The 18,683-nt window shown below is 35.4% G+C and overlaps 2 protein-coding genes and 1 long non-coding RNA gene across 3 annotated transcripts in view; 1 reads left to right on the plus strand and 2 right to left on the minus strand.

The window, feature by feature from the left end:
* IFNAR1 (interferon alpha and beta receptor subunit 1) overlaps positions 1-2,391 on the minus strand; it is a 45,749-nt gene extending 43,358 nt beyond the window's left edge. The window contains 1 exon segment of the mRNA XM_012546777.3: positions 1,998-2,391. Coding sequence (XP_012402231.2) covers positions 1,998-2,115 — 118 coding nt within the window. The 5' untranslated portion in view covers positions 2,116-2,391.
* LOC116422341 lies at positions 2,268-12,277 on the plus strand. The gene is made up of 3 exons (XR_004232935.1): positions 2,268-2,350; positions 10,124-10,306; positions 12,173-12,277. It is a non-coding gene; the product is annotated as an uncharacterized LOC116422341 (long non-coding RNA).
* IL10RB (interleukin 10 receptor subunit beta) overlaps positions 4,040-18,683 on the minus strand; it is a 43,909-nt gene continuing 29,265 nt past the window's right edge. The window contains exons 5-7 of the mRNA XM_012546775.3: positions 17,171-17,318; positions 8,775-8,929; positions 4,040-5,416 (exon numbers count right to left, since the gene is read on the minus strand). Coding sequence (XP_012402229.1) covers positions 5,186-5,416; positions 8,775-8,929; positions 17,171-17,318 — 534 coding nt within the window. The 3' untranslated portion in view covers positions 4,040-5,185. The remainder of the gene's footprint in view (positions 5,417-8,774; positions 8,930-17,170; positions 17,319-18,683) is intronic.

Raw genomic sequence — 18,683 nt, forward strand, 5'->3', positions numbered from 1 at the left:
CTCACTTTGGTTCCTATCTCTCCTATTTTTATTTTTGAACTCTGTTTGAGACCCTTTCCCAACTACTTAATGGACTATTATTAGTCCAACTAAAGTAGTCATTAATAGATCCTCCACAATACACACATGCCATCTGACTTGTATTGGATTCAAATTCCTCTTACTTGTCTCTCTCTTACCTTGTTCCTGCCATTCACTGGAAACTGTGCAACAGAAAAAGAAAAGAAAATCTGCTTCTCAGGTCCTTGCTAGTCAGCCCTAGTACATACCTAATTTATTGGTATGCTAATAACCCTACGTTAGTATTATTATTCTGTACCTTGAAAAATGTATCATTTTATTTGTATGCTTTAAAAATTGTGTATTGAAACTTGTAGTTCTGTAAAAACTACTTGTCTTTGGAAGAACTGCTGGGGGAAAAGGAAGAGTTACCTTTTCATTGGGAAAAGGTAGAGGAATAAACAAAAACACAGTAAATTTCATTAAAAAAATAAGGAACTTTCTCCAGGTACAAATTTTATAACTATAAAGAGCAAATTTACATATTTCTTTGAATACTATATAAATATCTAGCTCAATTATGATAAGACTTCGCTCTTCTCAGCAATTCAGTGAACCAAAACAATTCTAATAGACTTGGGATGGAACCATGGAAACGGAATATGGACCAAAGAATAGTATTTTTATTTTTAAAAATTCTTTCTTGCAATTTTTTTCCTTTTGGTCTGATATATATTTACACAACATGACATATATGGAAATATGTTTTAAAGTATTTTATATATGTAGTTTTTTCAGATTGTTACTGTTCCTTAGGAAGGGAAGAGGTAAGAGAGAGAGGGAGAAAAAATTTGGAACACAAAATCTTACAAAGATGAGTGTTGAAAACGATCTTTACATGTATTTGGAAAAATAAATTATTATGGAAGAAAAAAAGTTACTTAATAAACTCCAACTTAACACCTCCAGGTAGCACTGGTACAGCACTATTATTTAAAAGCAAAAAATTGTGTTCATTCACACTCATAACTTTCTAAATTGGTAAAGTAAACTTCATTTATAATGATAAACTCCCCAAATACCGCAGTTTAGGGGAAAAAAAGTAGAATGAAAAACAAGTCAAAGGTGTAGAAAAATATTATTTTTGCAAGGTACTTGGACACATGAACGATCCTTAGCTCCTGAGAAAACCATCACTCTTAACCCCCTCAAACAAATGAACCTCAGTGAAAGCTGCCTGACCTGACCACTCCCTCCCTTTCCCAAAGGCATTCCATCTTCGGGTTCCTGGCTTGCATTTTCTTAGCAGTCCCCTCATGGATGCTCTTTCCTCATATCTACTTCCTCCTGGCTGCCCTGGTTTCCTTCAGGTCCCAGCTAAAATCTTTAGCTCGAAAAGAAGCCTTTCTTTTCCTTTTCTTCTTAATACTTGTGCCTTCTTCCTGTTAAACAATCTCCAATTTATCCTGCATATATTGTGTTGGTACGTGGTTGTTTGCGTGTTGTCTCCCAACCTCATCCCATTAGAACTAGAGATCATTAAGGGAACGGACTTGTCTTTTATCTCTTTTAGCATGTCCAAGAATTTGGGACGATGTACCTGTGGCATACAGCAGACGTTTCATAAAAATTAGTTAGCTAGGTGCCTGCTAACATTTAACAGCGGGTGTGAGCTGGGCAGGTCGCTTAATCCGTTTTTCTCATCTACCTCATCTGGAAATAGGGAAGACTACCGTTGAAAGTTATCTAATTCTTCCGTTCCAAAGTATCTTTCCTTTCGTAGGGAGCAGGTTCAAATACAAAACAAATTGAGGAGGGCGGAGAAGGGGCGGGGGAAGAAAGAGAGAGAGATAGAGGCTTGGGCTAGCCCGGGGGTGGAAGGGAAGGAAGACAGGAAGCGAGGAAGTGCCGATCTTCTCAGAATCGCCTACTCCGTTAAATCCGCGGAGTGTCCCCTTAGCCCACTACCCAACGAACACCATCGCCCTCGGTCATACCTTTTCTCCTTAAGACGCCCTCCTCTCTGGGAGGCTCACCAGTGGCGAAGGGGAAGAGCGACAACTCTCCGGAGGCGACCAGCAGCACCAGGACCACAGACAGGATCAAGTAGAGCATCGTCCTGGCCGGTGGCAAAGCCGCCACCGCTTTCGGGGTTACATCCTCAAAAGAGAACGATTTTTGGAAGCATTGGGAGCCCTGGGCTGGGTAAAGTGCAGCAGAATGTGGCTGGCTCGTTTCTCTTTTGCGCTTGCGCCCAGCGTGCGTAACAACTAGCAACCCTGCGGCGAGAAGAGCAGGAAAGCCTGAGAGGGGAGGAGGAGCAAAAGTCCCCCCTCTTTCCCCCTTTCCGGTACTGTCCCGCCCTAGGACGTCCTCTTTCTGCCACGTGACTGCCCTCTCGCCCTCCACCTACGCTTTCCAGAAAAACTGAGTCTTATGCTACAGAAATCTCGGTGTCTGTGCGTGCAGAAATTGCCTCTTCACTGTCCTTTCTCCCCTCAAATACTCTGTCTCTGTGTCTCCACCTTTCTGTTTCTCTCGCTTTGATATTCTCTGTCTCTGTCTCTTTCTCTCTCTCCATCTTTCCTTCTCTCTTTCTATTGTTTTCTTCATTTTATAGATGAGGAAAATGAGGCAAATGGTTTGTGATTTGCCCAGGATCATATAGCTAATAAGTTTATGAAGTGGGTTTCAACTAAGGTTTTTTGACTACAAGCCCGGCACTTTTATCATCATCCAGGTTCCAGGCAGTTAGTTGCTAACAGTCAGTAAAGATAGTTGCAGATTTAGGATCAAATGGTACAACCTACTTTATGAAATTATGGGGAACAATAGATGTCCAAAAATCTGTACCAATTACCTAAGTTTTGTTGGGTGCTTGGGGATAATCAGCTTTGATTTACTGGATCTTAGTGTGGAATAAATTTGGATGAGGCTCAAGAGGGAAGCAACAGTAGTATAAGCATAGTATTAAAGCTGAAAAGCATTTATACATCATCTAGCTTAAAACTTTTCATTTTATCTGTGTGGAAATTGAGTTGTTACTTCATTAAGAATGTGAAGATAGCTAAACTGGTGATTGCAATTATTCTAAGGTTAGCAAGGGTTATCAGCAGCCTCTCATCCACACTAGGCCTGCCTGTAAGTAACAGATAAAATTAAGGAGAAAACTCCTAGGCTGACGATCATTAGGTCAGTCAGTTCTGTTGTAGTTACAGATCTGACTTACAAGATATCAGTGGGTAATAGCACTGGAACTGGAATCAGAAATTTTTGTCATTTAGTTGTTTCAGTCATGTTTGATCTTTATGATCCTATATGGAGTTTTCTTGGTTTCCATTTCCTTCTTCAGCTCATATTACAGATGAGGAAACTGAAATAAGATTAAGTGACTCACCCAGGGTCACAAGCCACTGAGTGTCTGAGGCTGTATTTGAACTGGGGTTCCCCATTCTAAGACAGGTAGACCTATCTACTGTACCACACAGCATCCCTGAAAGATGTATACTCCTATCCTTAAAAATAGGCTACAGTTGTACTCTAGGTCGATCCTCCCCATGCTTCTCTATCTTGATTAGTTGAGTAAACTGTTAACTTTCACTTTACCAAGTTTGCTTCATTTAATATTTATTAGGATAAACAGATTTTATACTTTTAATTTTATTTAATCATTTAATTTCTTTTGATTATTCCACAAAGATTTATAAAACACCTTACTATGTAAAAGGCACTATAAAGTCTATATAATAGACTTGGGATAGAAAATGCTATCTGTATTCAGAGAAAGAACTATGGTGATGGAATATGGACCAAAACATACTATTTTTCACCTTTTTTGTTTGGTTTTTCTTTTTCATGATTTTTTTCCTTTTGGCCTTATTTTTCTTTCATATAATATGACAGATGTGGAAATGTGTTTAAAATGATTGTACATTAAAAAGATGACCTGTATATAAATATAACAGAAACAGAGGAGATAGGCATGAAAGATATGGGCAAACTGCTTTGAAAATTTAGAGGAAGTGATTTGGCATAGACCTAGAATATATAAAGACTTTATTGGACTGGCAATATTTGAGCTTAGGAAGATAAAGAACATTTCAGATAAGCAAAGATTGCAAATTAGGGGAAGGACATTTTCAGGAATAAGGAACTGTGTAAGTATACATGGAAGAGCATATTCCTAAGATTGCAAATAAATAGAAGAAATGTGACTAGAACTTTTCTCCTAATTCTCATAACTCCTGCCTCTTTGATTCAAAATCAAATTCATTTTAAAATATTGTAAACTGACATTAACAGTAGCTCAGCTTTACATAATGTTTTATGGCTACAAGCATTTTACATAACATTTTCTCACTGGATTCTCAAAACAGCCCTGAGAGGTAGATAATGTAAATAATAATCAAATTATTTAGTCTTATTAATAATTATACAAATTGTGTCACTGATATATTGAATTAGAGGAATACAGATTGATGTGGCACTATTCATTTTATAAGAGCAAAAATATAAAAATAATTCTAGGAAAAATTTTCTTGGAAAAATTTGGTATTTTGTACAGCATTATTTAGACTTTAGCAGTAGCTCAGCTTTACATAGTTTCATGACTACAAGCATTTTCCATAACATTTCCGCACTGGATTCTCAAAACAGCCCTGAGAGGTAGACAATGTAAGTAACAATCAAATTATTTAGTCTTATAATAATCACACAAATTGTGTCACTGATATATTGAATTAGAAAAATACAGATTGATGTGACATTATTCATATTACAAGAGCAAAAATATAAAATTCTAGGAAAAATTTTCTTGAAAAAAAATTAGTATTTTGTACAGCATTATTTAGATCTTAAATTGCATCAATTATTCCCTCCCCTCTCCCTCCCTAGGAACAGCATATATTTAGTTAGGATTTTAGAGGCTCTTGATTGCATTATTTCCTTCAAATGATAATTTTTATTAAATTTGTCACTTTGGCATCAGATACATCAAAAAGTATTCTGATGAAAGAGAAATCTCAAAAATACCCTTTTTGTTTTTTATTAATCTATCAAGTGGGAAATAATAATAATGCAGGATTTTCTGCCAAATGATCATTTCAATTTACAACCAATTTATTTATGGAAGGCTCTTGAGTCAGAGTTTGATCTGATGGCCTAACTCTATTTCACTACGTCTTCTTCACTTGGATGAGACTGGACAAACTTTCTGAATTCTATGACCAGCTATGTGGTTTTTTTCTCCAGAAAGTAGGGATTGTTGCAAAACTTTTGTCGAACAGTTACATGGATCCATTGTGTCATGCCCAGTGTTTTCAGATTCTTCTATTATACTTAATTTATCAAAGGATTCACCCTCATTGGAAGGTACTGGCAAGAGATATGAAATGTTTTTGGAAGGTTGGTCCAAATACTATGAAGGAAAAAAAGAAACAAAATTAAAATCATGCTATATCCATTCCTTTTTTTCTTTTAATTAAGGCTTACTAAGATTATAAGTAGAATAAATTTATTTGAAATATTGAAAAATAAAAATTAAATAAAAATTATTTTCAAATAAAAATACTGAGACCTGTTAATAATTAGGCTGTTAAATCAGTTTACCTAAGATTTGCTACCTGATCCTAAATAAATCTCACACTCAAAATATTTATTTTTTTTAGGGGTGCAATAGATAAGAGTATAGACTTTCAAGTCAGGAGTACCTGAGTTCAAATATGATCTCAGACACTTACTTGATATGTGACCTTAGAAAAGTCACTTTAATCCCAATTGCTTCCTCCTCCTTCCCAAAATGCTTAATCTTGAAAATAATTTACTTCTTCTATTTCATTTAAATGTCCTTTTAGAAATTCAACCCAATAGAATGAGCACTGGACTTGTGGCAGAGGTCAGGTCTGCCTTCTATTACCTTGTATGATCTTGGGCACTCTCTGATCTTCAGTTTTCACGTTGATTAAGTGAGAATACTGAGATAGAGATTTAAATTTTATAGTTCTAGGGTAATGACAATAACTACATCTGGCTTAATATAACTAAGGATTTTTTTCTTTCTGCTTTCTTTTGACTCAAAGAGACAGGCAAGCAATAAGTGAACTTTGGGAAAACAAATAGGAACCTTCCACATTTTTTAGAGCCAGTGGGTTCATGCTAAATATAAATATAAGAAGGCTTGGAGGAAGTAGAATTTGATATCTTGCTGGGATGATGAGGACAAAAACTCAGGAGTAAGGATTCCTCTCCCTAATCCTCTGACGCAGCCTGTATCTGTACCTGCTGCCAAGGCCTCAGTGTGGCCCTTGGGATGGAGCAGAGGAGGAAGAAACCAGTGCCAGCTTACTGCAGCAACAGCTAATATAGGATTTCCTTTGTGCACCCCCAACTATTAGTTTATGCATCCCCTGGAAAGGTCCTCACTGGGTTCCGCTCTGCTTGTCCACTTGGTTCATTTTTTTGTTGTAGTTGACTATACAATTAGTAGGTGAGCTCAGTCCTTAAATCTCATTCTTGAGATCCTTGGCCTAATTCCCCTATAAAGTGTATTGTTTTATTAGGTTTTCTAATTTTTTCTTTTTTTTTAATTAAAGCTTTTTATTTTCAAAACATAAGCATGCATAACTTTTCAACACTTGACCCTTGCAAGACTAAATTTCCACCCCCTCCCGTCCCCTAGATGGCAAGCAATCTGATATATGTTAAATGTGTTTAAAAAATGTTAAATTTAATATCTGTATACACATTTATACAGTTTTTGTGAGGTTTTCTTTAAAGTATATGCACTTATTAGGTATTTCCTATGTGTCAGACACTGTGCTAAGGACTGGGGGATACAAAGGAGAAATGAAAATAGTTTATGCTGTCTAAAAAGAGCCTAAACCTTTAGATCAGTTATTTTTCCAATCACTAGAAATTTTCTTTAGCAGTCTTTATATGCCTAATATTGAGCATATCATTTACCTCTTAAAATCCTTTGCAATTCCCAAATTTTCTAATATTATCAACAGCATCATCACCACTCATGTCCTCCAAGGTATATGAACGTTGTAGTTATCTTTTTCAGTGCCTGCTCTTTCTCTCTCCATATACATTTTCCTTTTTCTTTATCCTTCTAGAGCCCCCCACCTCATTGTGTATTTTAATAGTCCAGTGTGCCTAAGTTTTGTACAGCTTGACCTGTCTTCTGGCTTTTTAACATCTTTCTCTTCTTTTAGTTTCCCTACATGAAATGTAATAATTCTCTTTATAAAGAGAATTGCTTTAGTTGTATTATCTTATTTTCAAAAGTCCATAGTAGTTCTTAATTGTTGTATGCGTCAACTTAATATTCTTGTAGTAAAATCAGAGTAAGAACATTAATTTACTGCTTACTTTACTTCATTTGATTAGCTCTAATTAACTTCAATCTCAGGCAACTAAGTGGCCTGTTGAATAGAGAGCTCTGGGCCAAGTGTCAGAAAGATTCATCTTTTTGAATTCAAATCTGTCCTCAGACACTTATTAGCTATGTTGCACTGGGTAAATCCCTTCATTCTATTGATCTCAGTTTTGTTATCTGTAAAATGAGCTGGAAAAGAAAATGGCAAAACACTCCAGTATCTTTTCCAAGAAAATTCCAAATGAGGTCACAAAGAGTGGGACATAAATGAACAACAATACATTTTATTCAAGCTTTTGCTAGCATTTCTGACTGTGTATAATTTTTTAGCTTCTTCCGTTCATAGGTAATTACTTCTTCCTCTCAGGAAATGACTAGTTCCTTTTCAGATACAGTTTAAAGCTTGATCATCCATTTGAAGCTAGATTGCAATAAACTTCATTTATTCTGACGTACTTGTCCATCTCTCTTGTTACCTGTTGACTATGCTAGCATTTTATTAATGTATTATGAATTTAGGATTCTACTTAAATTTGAGCTATCTCTTCCTTTAGAATGTAAGCATCATGGAGGGTAAAGACTATGTCAATAAGGGTGGAACAATTATATTGACTTTTTTCTCATTGTATAGTTAGATATTAATTCCTTTGAGGTAAACATTTTCTTATCTAAGCTTCTTTTAAAATGTGAGTACTTTAAGGTCATTAAAGAATGAGACCTTATTCTTTATAAGTCATTATAGAATGACATTATATAGAGGTCATTAAGAATGAGACAATTTTGGAAATATATTTTACATGATTGCACATTTGTAAGCTATATCAAATTGCTTACCATTTGAGGAAGAAGAGAGATGTGGGAAGGAAAGAAAAATTTGGAACTCAATGAAAATGAATGCTAAAAATTGTCTTTTTATACAATTGAAAAGATACTGTTTAAAAAAGAATGACTAGTATCTTAACATAGATTAGTTTAGCAAATTATTCCTACTAAGACACTGGACATTTGGACAAAGAGGGAACCATTGAGAAAGGGTCAGGAGAAAGTGAAGGAAAGGAAAGTGGAAATTTTTAGAAGACAAATTATTTATTTCCTAAGTTTGCCTTGCATTGACCTTAGATATAGAGTTCACTTATCTGTGCACTTAACGAGGGCAAAATTATCAATATACCATGTATGTGTTGTTTTTAACTACCCAGAAGTTGATAAACCTATCAAGGGAATTTATATGTCTTGTTGTGGAACTCAAAAAGATTTGGAATTCATAACAAGATCGTGGGCAAATAACTTTATATGGCTAGAATTTACCCATCTATGAAATAATGAGTTTAAGGTAAATATACAGACAGGGAAGAGGACTGCTTTAGTATTTCATATGTGTATATAAAAACCATACCTCTTTCAGATGCTGAGGAAAAGAATACCCAAGAAAGAATACACATTTTGCTTTTCGGTAGAAGTACCATATGCAAAAACAACCAAGCACCAAAATTAAAACCACAATCATGGATACAATAAGCACAGTAACAGTAATCCAGTGTGAAGGCAATCCTATAGAAAAGAAAGAAATAATTTCTCTTAAGAATTCAATTTTTGCAAAATTATCCATTACAAAATATCTTCTGACACCAATTCTAAACATCCAGAACTTGTAGGGAAATAGGACAAATGACAGAATAAAAGTTGAGATGCATGCTTTTTCCACTTGTCTTTTTAAAAGTTGGTTTCCAATATATCTTTTGTATTCAAAGAATAAGAATGTATCTCCTGATTAGTAATGTAATAATGAAACAATAAATTTGGAGTTAATTGATTTTCTTTCAGACTATCAACTCCAAATTCATACTTGAAAACTCAGTTGAATAAATGGCAGTGCAGTGAACAGAAAGCTGGGCCTGGAGTCAGGAAAAGTTAATTTCTTGAATTCAAATCACACTTTACTGTGTGATCCCGGGCAAGTCACTTATTTGTTTTAGAAGGAAATGGCAATTTACTCTGTATCTTTACCAAGAAAACTTCAAATGGAGTCACAAAGAATTGGACATGACTTAAAAAATGACCAAAAAAGGTGCCAGGAACTGTGCATGGGGTATACAAATAAGAAAAAGAGACAATCCCTGCCCTCAAAGAATTTATATTCTTTGAGAGAGAAGCTACTGGGGGCAAGTTGAAAAGATGAACGTGAGTCCTTCTTCAAGGTGATAAGGTTTCTGGTGATCAGCTTATCCTGGTTGGTAGGTAGGGGGTGTTGCTGATGATGTAAAAATCTTCTATTGGCTTCTAAGCTTGATGGACTGATGATTTAAAAAAGATTGAGTTAGGATTCAGTGTGCATACACAAAGTTTGAATGGACAATCAATCTTTTCCTTGGTGGTTTTCAAGTAAGAAAGATTTCAGTAAGTTGCCAGGGGATGAAAGGAAACTGGCCACTACTCTCGTCTTACTCTGCCCCCTCCCAATATATTCCTGAGTATCAGAATTCCCACTAGGATTTAGAATTGGTAACAGAGTTCAATGGAGTAGCAGCAGCAGAAGGTTCTGAAGGTAGAAGTAGAAAGTCAGTTCCGCAAGAAGGGTGGCAGCTTTAGGGATGGTGATCACTCATGATAAAGAGAAATGCTGGGGATATGGATTCTAGAAAGGCACTGATTTTTAGAGCTGAAAAAAATGATTATTTCTCTCTTACATTAATGGTCAAATATTAAATTAGGATTAAGGTTTCCCCCTCTTATTTCTTCACTCAGAAACCAGAAATCTGAAGGTTGTTCAGTCTCTGAAGGATGTTATTGATGGATGAGATTGCCCAAATTCCGGGATATATGCTTTTCAATATGTACTGGATATTCTACCTGACTAGAAAACTTTACAAAGAATTTAATCTAAGATGAATTCTAGTGTACTGTGTCTACTGAGACTTGGGTTCTGGGGTGAGTCCTTTGTCTACATTACCAAAGCTAGGGATGGTCTGTCTTGAGTTACTCTTTTTGTGAATGAGCACAGTCATAGTCTCCCAGCCCCTTATTGGAATTGATCTACCTCTCATTATAATATCCATTGTTAACCTATCAGAGTTGATTACCACCTGTTGGGAACACCCACTCTTTCAAGGGCATAATAGGTCCCTAAGGTCCCTCTTATTGGTTTAGGAGAGAAAACTAAATGATCTTTTTATTGACTACCCACTAGCAATAATTAATAAAATGATTAATTACCCAGAAACTTTGTCTCTCAAACATTTTCTATATCACATAATTCAGCACTAAGCTATCTATACCTAAGGAAACCTCATTGAGATTCCACAAAAAAAAAAAAAAAAAAAAAAACAAAAAACTTCCAGGGCCAAGATTTACATGGTATTTCCATTGGCCACATCCTATTTCTATTATATTATTACACTTAGCTTTAAAAAAATTTTTTTTTTTTTTTTGCTTTTTTGAGTGGTAATTGGGAATAAATGACTTGTCCTGGGTCGCACAGGTAGGAGAAAATAGTAAGACTAAGTAGCAAGAGATCACATTTGAATGTGGGTCCTCCTGACTCCAGGGCTGGTGTTCTATTCACTGTACCATCTAGCTACCTTACTATTAACTTGAGCCCAGTCTCCTCAAGGAGCTTGAGCTTGTCCACTTTGTTTTGGGTTTTTTTGAAGTCATCTATGGGGGAGGGTGTGAACAATCTCTAGAATTATATTTCCATATAGGGACAAAAACTTAGAGAAAGGTCATGTCAGCTGACATAGTTGTGCAAAATAAGATATTGAGCCACTAAAGTGATAAAATGATAAAAATCCATGAAAAACAAAAAGTGGGTGAAAGTAACTGCAAGCACTGAGTATGTTTAATGAGTTAATTAATATTAACTTCTCACCAAAGGAGTTTTCTACCATTTTTGAACATGGGTATATAACGAGGGAAGGGGAACATATCAAGGAAGATCATGCAATGGGAGGACCAAGAAATCTTCTAACTTTGTTATCCTTAACTAAGGAAGCAACTAGTGATGGACCTTGTGCTTCGGGATAGGAAATAAAAAGGCTCATTCCCAAGTCTATAAATAGGACATTGCTCCTGGGCAGATTGCAGGCTTCTAGCATGACCTGTAAATAAACCAATTTACTTCATACACTCTAGGATTCTTTTTATCTTTGTAACATATTTCTAATCTAAAGGATGATTTATAAATAGTTCAGTCATATCCAACTATTTGTGATTGGAGTATCAACAGTTCACCCATTTTTTTTTTGTTTGTTTTTTTTTGTTGTTGTTGTTTTTGCAAAGATACTGGAGTACTTTGCTGTTTCCTTCAACTAACCTTCAGTTTTACATAAATGGATTAAATGACTTGCCCAGGGTCACACAAGCTAGTAAGTATCTGAGGTCAGATTTGAAATGTGGTCTTTCTGACTCCAGGTCTGTCTTTTGTTAAAATGATAATGGAGTCAACACCAGATGAGAGCTCATGAACTACAGAACTAGATATCCCAACTTCTCAGGATTATCCATAGAACCCCTAGTGAAGCAGGACAGATTGTTCTCTATAGACTCAAAACTTCCTAGGCAAGATAAATTGGATGAGCAAGCCTAGAGGAGGATGCTACAAGAAGTTGACTTCTCCTCCCATGGGCTAGCCATGAGGCTAGTAAGCCTCATAGATACCACTATGTTTCAATGATTTCAAATCTTTCACTCCATTCAGAAGTTTAGTTCTTAGTACAAGTAGCAATAATTCAGACCCTTTAGAGTCTCAAATATATTCAAACACATAATCCAAATTTTTTTTTTCTTTGCCCACAGGAAGATGAGGAGTCAAGAATCTCAATGGAAAATGAGATGAAAGTTATAGTTCAAAATTTCCTGAAGAAAAAATGAGCCAATTTAAAATAAATTGATGAAATAATACATATTAATTATTTTGCATTTTAAAATTTAGACCAAACTAAGGGGAACAGAGTCAAGGTAGGAGTCAATTCCTTTTGCATTTAAGAAAACAAGCAGAATTATCTATAGCTATAGCATTAATCTGTTACATTCAGACTAGGTGTAATTCTCTATTTTCTACATGTGGAGACTATTACATGATGGAGGCCCCCCTCTATTTTATATGCAGGGTACACTTTGCATTGCATTATTTAAAATGTCTTTTAAACTTTTTAAAATTTCTCCCCTCCTTCACCTCCTCCCCTCCCCTAGATGGCAAGTAGACCAATACATGTTAAATATGTTAAAGTATATATTAAATACAATATGTGTACATATTTATATAGTTATCTTGCTGCATAAGAAAAATCGGATTTAGAAATAAGGTAAAAATGAGAAGGAAAACAAAAATTCAAGCAGACAATAACAGAAGGTATGGAAATGCTATGTCCACACTCTTTTCCCATAGTTCTTTCGCTGGGTGTAGCTGGTTCTCTTTATTACTGAACAATTGGAACTGATTTATACCCGGCCTATTTCTTACTGTTCCTCTAAGTCCTTGACCTCACTTTCCCCTCTACTTCCTCTTACTCTCCCCACTTATATGACAAACTCTCCCCACTGAAAACCTTTTTATCTTCAAAGACTAGCTTAAATGTAAACTTTTCTTATATCAAGTTCAACAAACTGGAAAGGCTTAGCTGATTGATTCAGGGCATGGGGCCTGCTCTGCTCACAAGCCCTGATGGGCATCATATGATTTAGGGCTATAAATGAAGAAATTATTAAGCAAGAAAAAGAGGCCCTGAATGTTCCTCTCTCCATTGGTGCTCCTGTACCTACAGCTGACTTACTATGAGTAGAAATATGGCTGATTTCCTGTATTTTATCATTTCCAGTAACTCATCTTCCTATCTCCCTTCTCCATTAGATTGTGAGCTTCTTGAGGGCAGAGACTATCATTTCCTTTATTTGTATCCCTGGCAGTTAGTACAGTGTGTGAAACATAGTAGTTGCTTAATAAACTCATTTATTAGACTCATTTATTGGTTTAGTCTATTTGTTTGTTCCTGGGATCAATGTGATGTGATAGGAGTACACCTATAAGAGCAAAGAGAAACAAGTTTGGGCTATCAGAAGACAGAACTCTAGAAGGCAGCCCTTGAGGTTAGAAACATTGAATAAATGTTCTTCAGGGGTTACTTCAAATATCAGACAGTTTCCTAGAATCAACCACAAAGAGTGTTTTACACATAGCTCTCTGAACAAATTTTGTGACTGATATTTGTGTTGATTTTCTCCATCTCAGCCAACAACAGCCAGGATGTATATGACCTGTATAGTCAGTTCTATTTCAACACAATTTATATGGCAGATAACAAATATGAGTGTAATTCAAATTTTTCATTTGCTTATGTGCATTTTTTGGAGAGAGAAATAGTGAGACTGCAGTCCTTCACTATACCCCTTCACTATAACTCATAAGCTGCGATTGCAGCTTATGATAAATGAGCTTCTATAAAACTGAGGTGAGAAGAAATTGTTCTTAATCTTTCATGTGGAGAATTTAAGCTAGCTGATCAAAATGGGAATATGCTTCCAAAGCATTCAGTTCAGAGCAACTGAGGCACACTGTTTATATGAGGTTTTTTTTAGCAAGCAAAATACAGAAGCGAGAGTGAAATTAGTCTTGCACCTGTTGCTATGTTTACTTCAAAGAGTTAACAGGGATAGAGGAGTTAACTTGGTATTTACAGCTTGGAGATTGTGCCTCAGGCCCTGCCAGACAGAGAAGTAGGACCATTCTTGGATAGATAGAGGCTATAAAGAGGGCATAACTGCAGGATATAAGATTGTCCTTGACAATAATTCTATTCCCAGGGTAGTTTTTGGACAGGGATGAAGTCAGAGAGGCAAGTACCTGGATACTATTTTTCTTGTCTAAGCTTCATTGTGTTGCAATGGTATGTGAAGGGGAGTCTGAGCCTCAAGGTTTAAAATTTTCTTTTTAAACTCAATTTTTCCAAGTCTAATTGCACAAATTAAAAAGGGGAGAGGGGACGTATGGCCTGCTATCCAGGGCCTAACAATACAAAAGCAAGCCAGGCATTTTTCTTTCTTTCTTTCTTTTTTTTTTAAAGCTTTTTATTTTCAAAACATATGCATAGATAATTTTCAACATTCACCCTTGAAAAACCTTGTGTTTCAATTTTTTTTCTCCCTCCTTTCCCCCACTCCCCTCCCCTAGATGGCAATTAATCCAATATATGTTCAACTTGTACAATTCTTCTATACGTATTTCTACAATTATCATACTGCACAAGAAAAATCAGAACGAAAAGGGGAAAAAAGAGAAAGAAAACAAAAAGCAAGCAAACAACAACAACAACAAAGTGAAAATACTATGTTGTGATCTATACTCAGTCTCCACCATCCTCTCTCTGGGTGCAGATAAGCCAGGCATTTTTTAAGGTAGTGTCATATTTTTGTATAGTTTTTGGTAAATGGAGAACTGGTCTGCACCTATGCAGTCTACCCACAACTCACTACTGTTATCAAAAGAGCAGGGGGAATTTAGCAAGATCAAGGAGTATCACTGCTTCCCTATTGCAAGCTATTCCAGAAGTAGTGTTACAACCAATGCTTTTTAAGAGTGAAAGAAAAATCCTTTATTCAGTCATCAAGAGAAGCTGGTGTCCTCCCAAAGGATACACAGAATATGGAATCAGGAACAAGGTTTATACGGTTAGTTTGTTTCCTTATCCCCTTCAAGGGTTCAGAATGGTTGGATTTATATAGTTAGAGTTAGTTGCAATTGGTCAGCTTTACAATCCAAATTACAATTAGATCAGATTTACAATCAGTATTACAAATGGCTGATTTACAATCCTCTTTATTCAACCATTCCATATGGCAAAAGGCTTATGTCCTGTCATTGACCCTAATAGGTTTGGGCCAATTTAAGCCTGGACCCCTTTGTCAGTTATTATTTTTTAGCCAGTTCCTTGACTCACACAGTGATTGGATAGAGATATCTTAAGCTCCTTAATCCCTCCCTTCATTTTGTTTTCATATCTGTGAAAAACTAAGTTCTCATACTCCTCACACCATCATCTGCCATGGCCACCCCTTCCCAGACTTGTGGCCTATGGAGACCATTCTCTTAATTGTAATTGTCTACTTTGTCAGGCTAACTCCTTGGGAACCTGGGGCACAGGCCAAGGAGGAGCACCCCAGGCCACAGATATCACCACTGTTTATTATAGTATATATGTATTTATTTAGCATGTATAAAACTGCTGGAGTTTTTGTTGTTGTTGTCTTTATTAGATTCTTATATTCCCCCTACTTTTTAATATATCAACAATGAAGGGTTTGTTTTTTTTTGGTTTTTTTTGCCTGTAAATTTAAAAGTTTTATAAAAACAAAATATACTAGGAAACATACATAAATATATGTATTTCCTACAGGCTATTAATACCATATTAATGTCATGTTTATATTCCTACATGAATGTTTTTAACTTATTTTTATAAATAGATATATTTAATACAATTCTGTAGGATTTTAGGATGATTTTATTCAGCAAGTATCCAACTGGTTTGAAAACCAAGGGTTTTGAACAGAGTTCTGATGGAAAGTTTACAAAATCATAAGTTTTTTAATGTTGTGCTCCTAACACCATTTTCATCAAAAGCCCTTTGACTTTATTACACAATTTTATATAGCATGGTGATTTTTAGGAATGTACATGTCAAATTATAGCTTTTGAAATACCATATGTTCATAGTAGTAAACATGGGATTTGAATATTGACATTGTATTAACTATGCTAAACAATTGCTTAAACCCCACTGACATTTGTGACAATTAGTGATCCTTGATGCCCAGATCATGGGAGGCAAAGAGCCTGGGAGTGGATTGTAGTAAGAAGGAATTTGGGTCAGGCTACAATGAAGGTCAGGTTAATAAGGAACTTCCTCAGGGAGACATTGACTACCCCTGTCAAATAATCATCTAAGAGAAAGAAGTTCCCCTTAGGAATACATAGGAATTAAACCACTTTTTCTGTGGAGGACCCCCATACCTGTTGAATGAGTGGGCTGCTTTTTCCAGCATGGCTCCATGGGAAAGAAATCTGTGCAAAACTGCAGTCTCTTTGTTAAGTCATGTATACTTATTGTGTATCTAATTTATATTTTAATATATTTAACATCTACTGGTCATCCTGCCATCTGGGGGAGGAGGTGGGGGGAAGGAGGGGAAAAATTGAAACAAGAGGTTTGGCAATTGTCAATGCTGTAAAGTTACCCATACATATAACCTGTAAATAAAAGGCTATTAAATAAAAAAATTGATTTTTGAGATTCCATACTTGCCTACATTTTGTCCAAAATTCACCATTTTGCTATGTGTATGATCCCTGTATGAATTGTAAGACCATATGCAGCAGATGTTTTTCTTTAATGTCTTCTCTCTTCCTCTAATTGGTACAAAAAGACTTAATTGCTAAAACAGGAGGATTTTAGAGCCTGGAATATTGCACTTAATTGCTTCTATCCTAACAGGTAACTCCCTTTGATTTAGTGAAATTTTAACAAGGACATATTACTTATCTCTTTACTGTAGCTAATGATATACATTTTCCTTAACAAGCATACTTTATTTTGGTTTTGTAATCAGCTACAATGAGCAACTGTCTTTTTTGTATTTTTTCTGTATAAATATTGTTAATTGAATTATGAACAACACATTCCCCATCAACTGCTGTTGGTTTATGTCAACTCTAAATATAATAAAACCTGTACTCTCGTTTGTTCTTGCTTAAGTGGCATTAGCTAAATTAATTGATAAGAAAATTCATTTAACATTTACCATTTTCAGTAGTTTGGACACAGATAGGCTGACTCCATTCTCCACTTTTGTTCTTTTCAATTACCAATCCTTGAACTTGAAGACAATAAACTGTGTGAGGATCCAGATCAGTAAGCTCTTCAAAGTCATACATGGTATCTTTTTCAAACTAAAATTGGAGATGAACAAAAGGAAAATGCCACAGGTAAAGAACAATTTAATTTTGCAATGATCTGTTATAATACAGGACTTATACTCGGGACTTAGAACACATGCTCAGGGAAATATTAAAATTATGACTATCTCCTACTTCTCTCTAGGAGGACCTTGTTTAACTATTGGTAAACATCCCACTCCCTTAATTCTCTAATTAAAATGATTACTGAAAAGTCAAATTCTTTTCCTTTACTTTGCACAATAAATGCAATTAATATGCTGTCAATCACTCACTGATATTGTTAATTTTATCCTAACCAACAAAGAGCAATTAGTTGCCACAAGAGTAACCCGTCTATCTTAGAATTAATAAATAAGGAGATAAAAAAGTTGAGTTTTAGTCTGATAATTAACCTAGATTTTCAGACAGTGGATAATAATTGATTCAGAGGAAAAATAAGTATGATTTCATGGCCTAAAATTCTACAGGGGGAATATTGCTAGACTAAGAAAGTTCTCAATAATAAATGCTGCAGCTAAAAACAGGAATAATTCTGATGAAGAGAAGAGAGGTGAAGCTATTTCAAGTGAACAGTATGGACACATATGAATCTTAGCAAACATATCTTAACAAATGACTTAGATGTTATTTTTTTAAATTTAAGTTTCATATCTGAGACATAACTTTGATTTATGCAGGGCAAGTCACTTAACATTCTAGGCCATTCCCTAAAAGTCCAAGATGCAGATAAGATGATGACCTGTATTAATAAAGAGAGTTTTCTCACCTAGGAGTTCCCAGCTAAAAACTAAAAACAAATAACAAATCCACAAGTCTAGTCCTTAACTTGTTTTTCAGTATATCTTTTAAAAATAGTGCATTACTATTCATTAATGAGACAAGGTCTCTTTCTCTGCTTTGTCTCTTTCTTGTTTGAGTAGCAGAACTATATATTTCACAAAAGTAATTTCATTCCAGAATCCTTTTTCTTCCCTCCATTTTTAGAACAATATTTTGGGAGCATATTACATATTATATCAATTACTCTTAAAATATTTGGTATTATTAAAGTAGCTAGGTATAGCCATAGAGGTTTAGCCAGTTTTATTTTTTTCCTAAAAGGCAAGGAAGCCATTTCTGAGACAATTACCTTGGGACCGTAGCTTGTTTTTTTTGGTTTTGGGTTTTTTTTTGTTTTTGTTTTTGTTTTTTTGCTGAGACAAATTGCCCAGGGTCACACAGCTAGGAAGTGTTAAGTGTCTGAGACAAGATTTGAACTCAGGTCTTTCTGACTTAAGGGCTGGTGCTCTATGGGGCCCTAGCTTGTGGCTTGACACAGCTGCTAAGTCTGTTAAGGGCATAAGAAAGTGTATGAGG

This window comes from Sarcophilus harrisii, chromosome 3 (assembly GCF_902635505.1).
Source record: "Sarcophilus harrisii chromosome 3, mSarHar1.11, whole genome shotgun sequence".
NCBI lineage: Eukaryota > Metazoa > Chordata > Mammalia > Dasyuromorphia > Dasyuridae > Sarcophilus > Sarcophilus harrisii.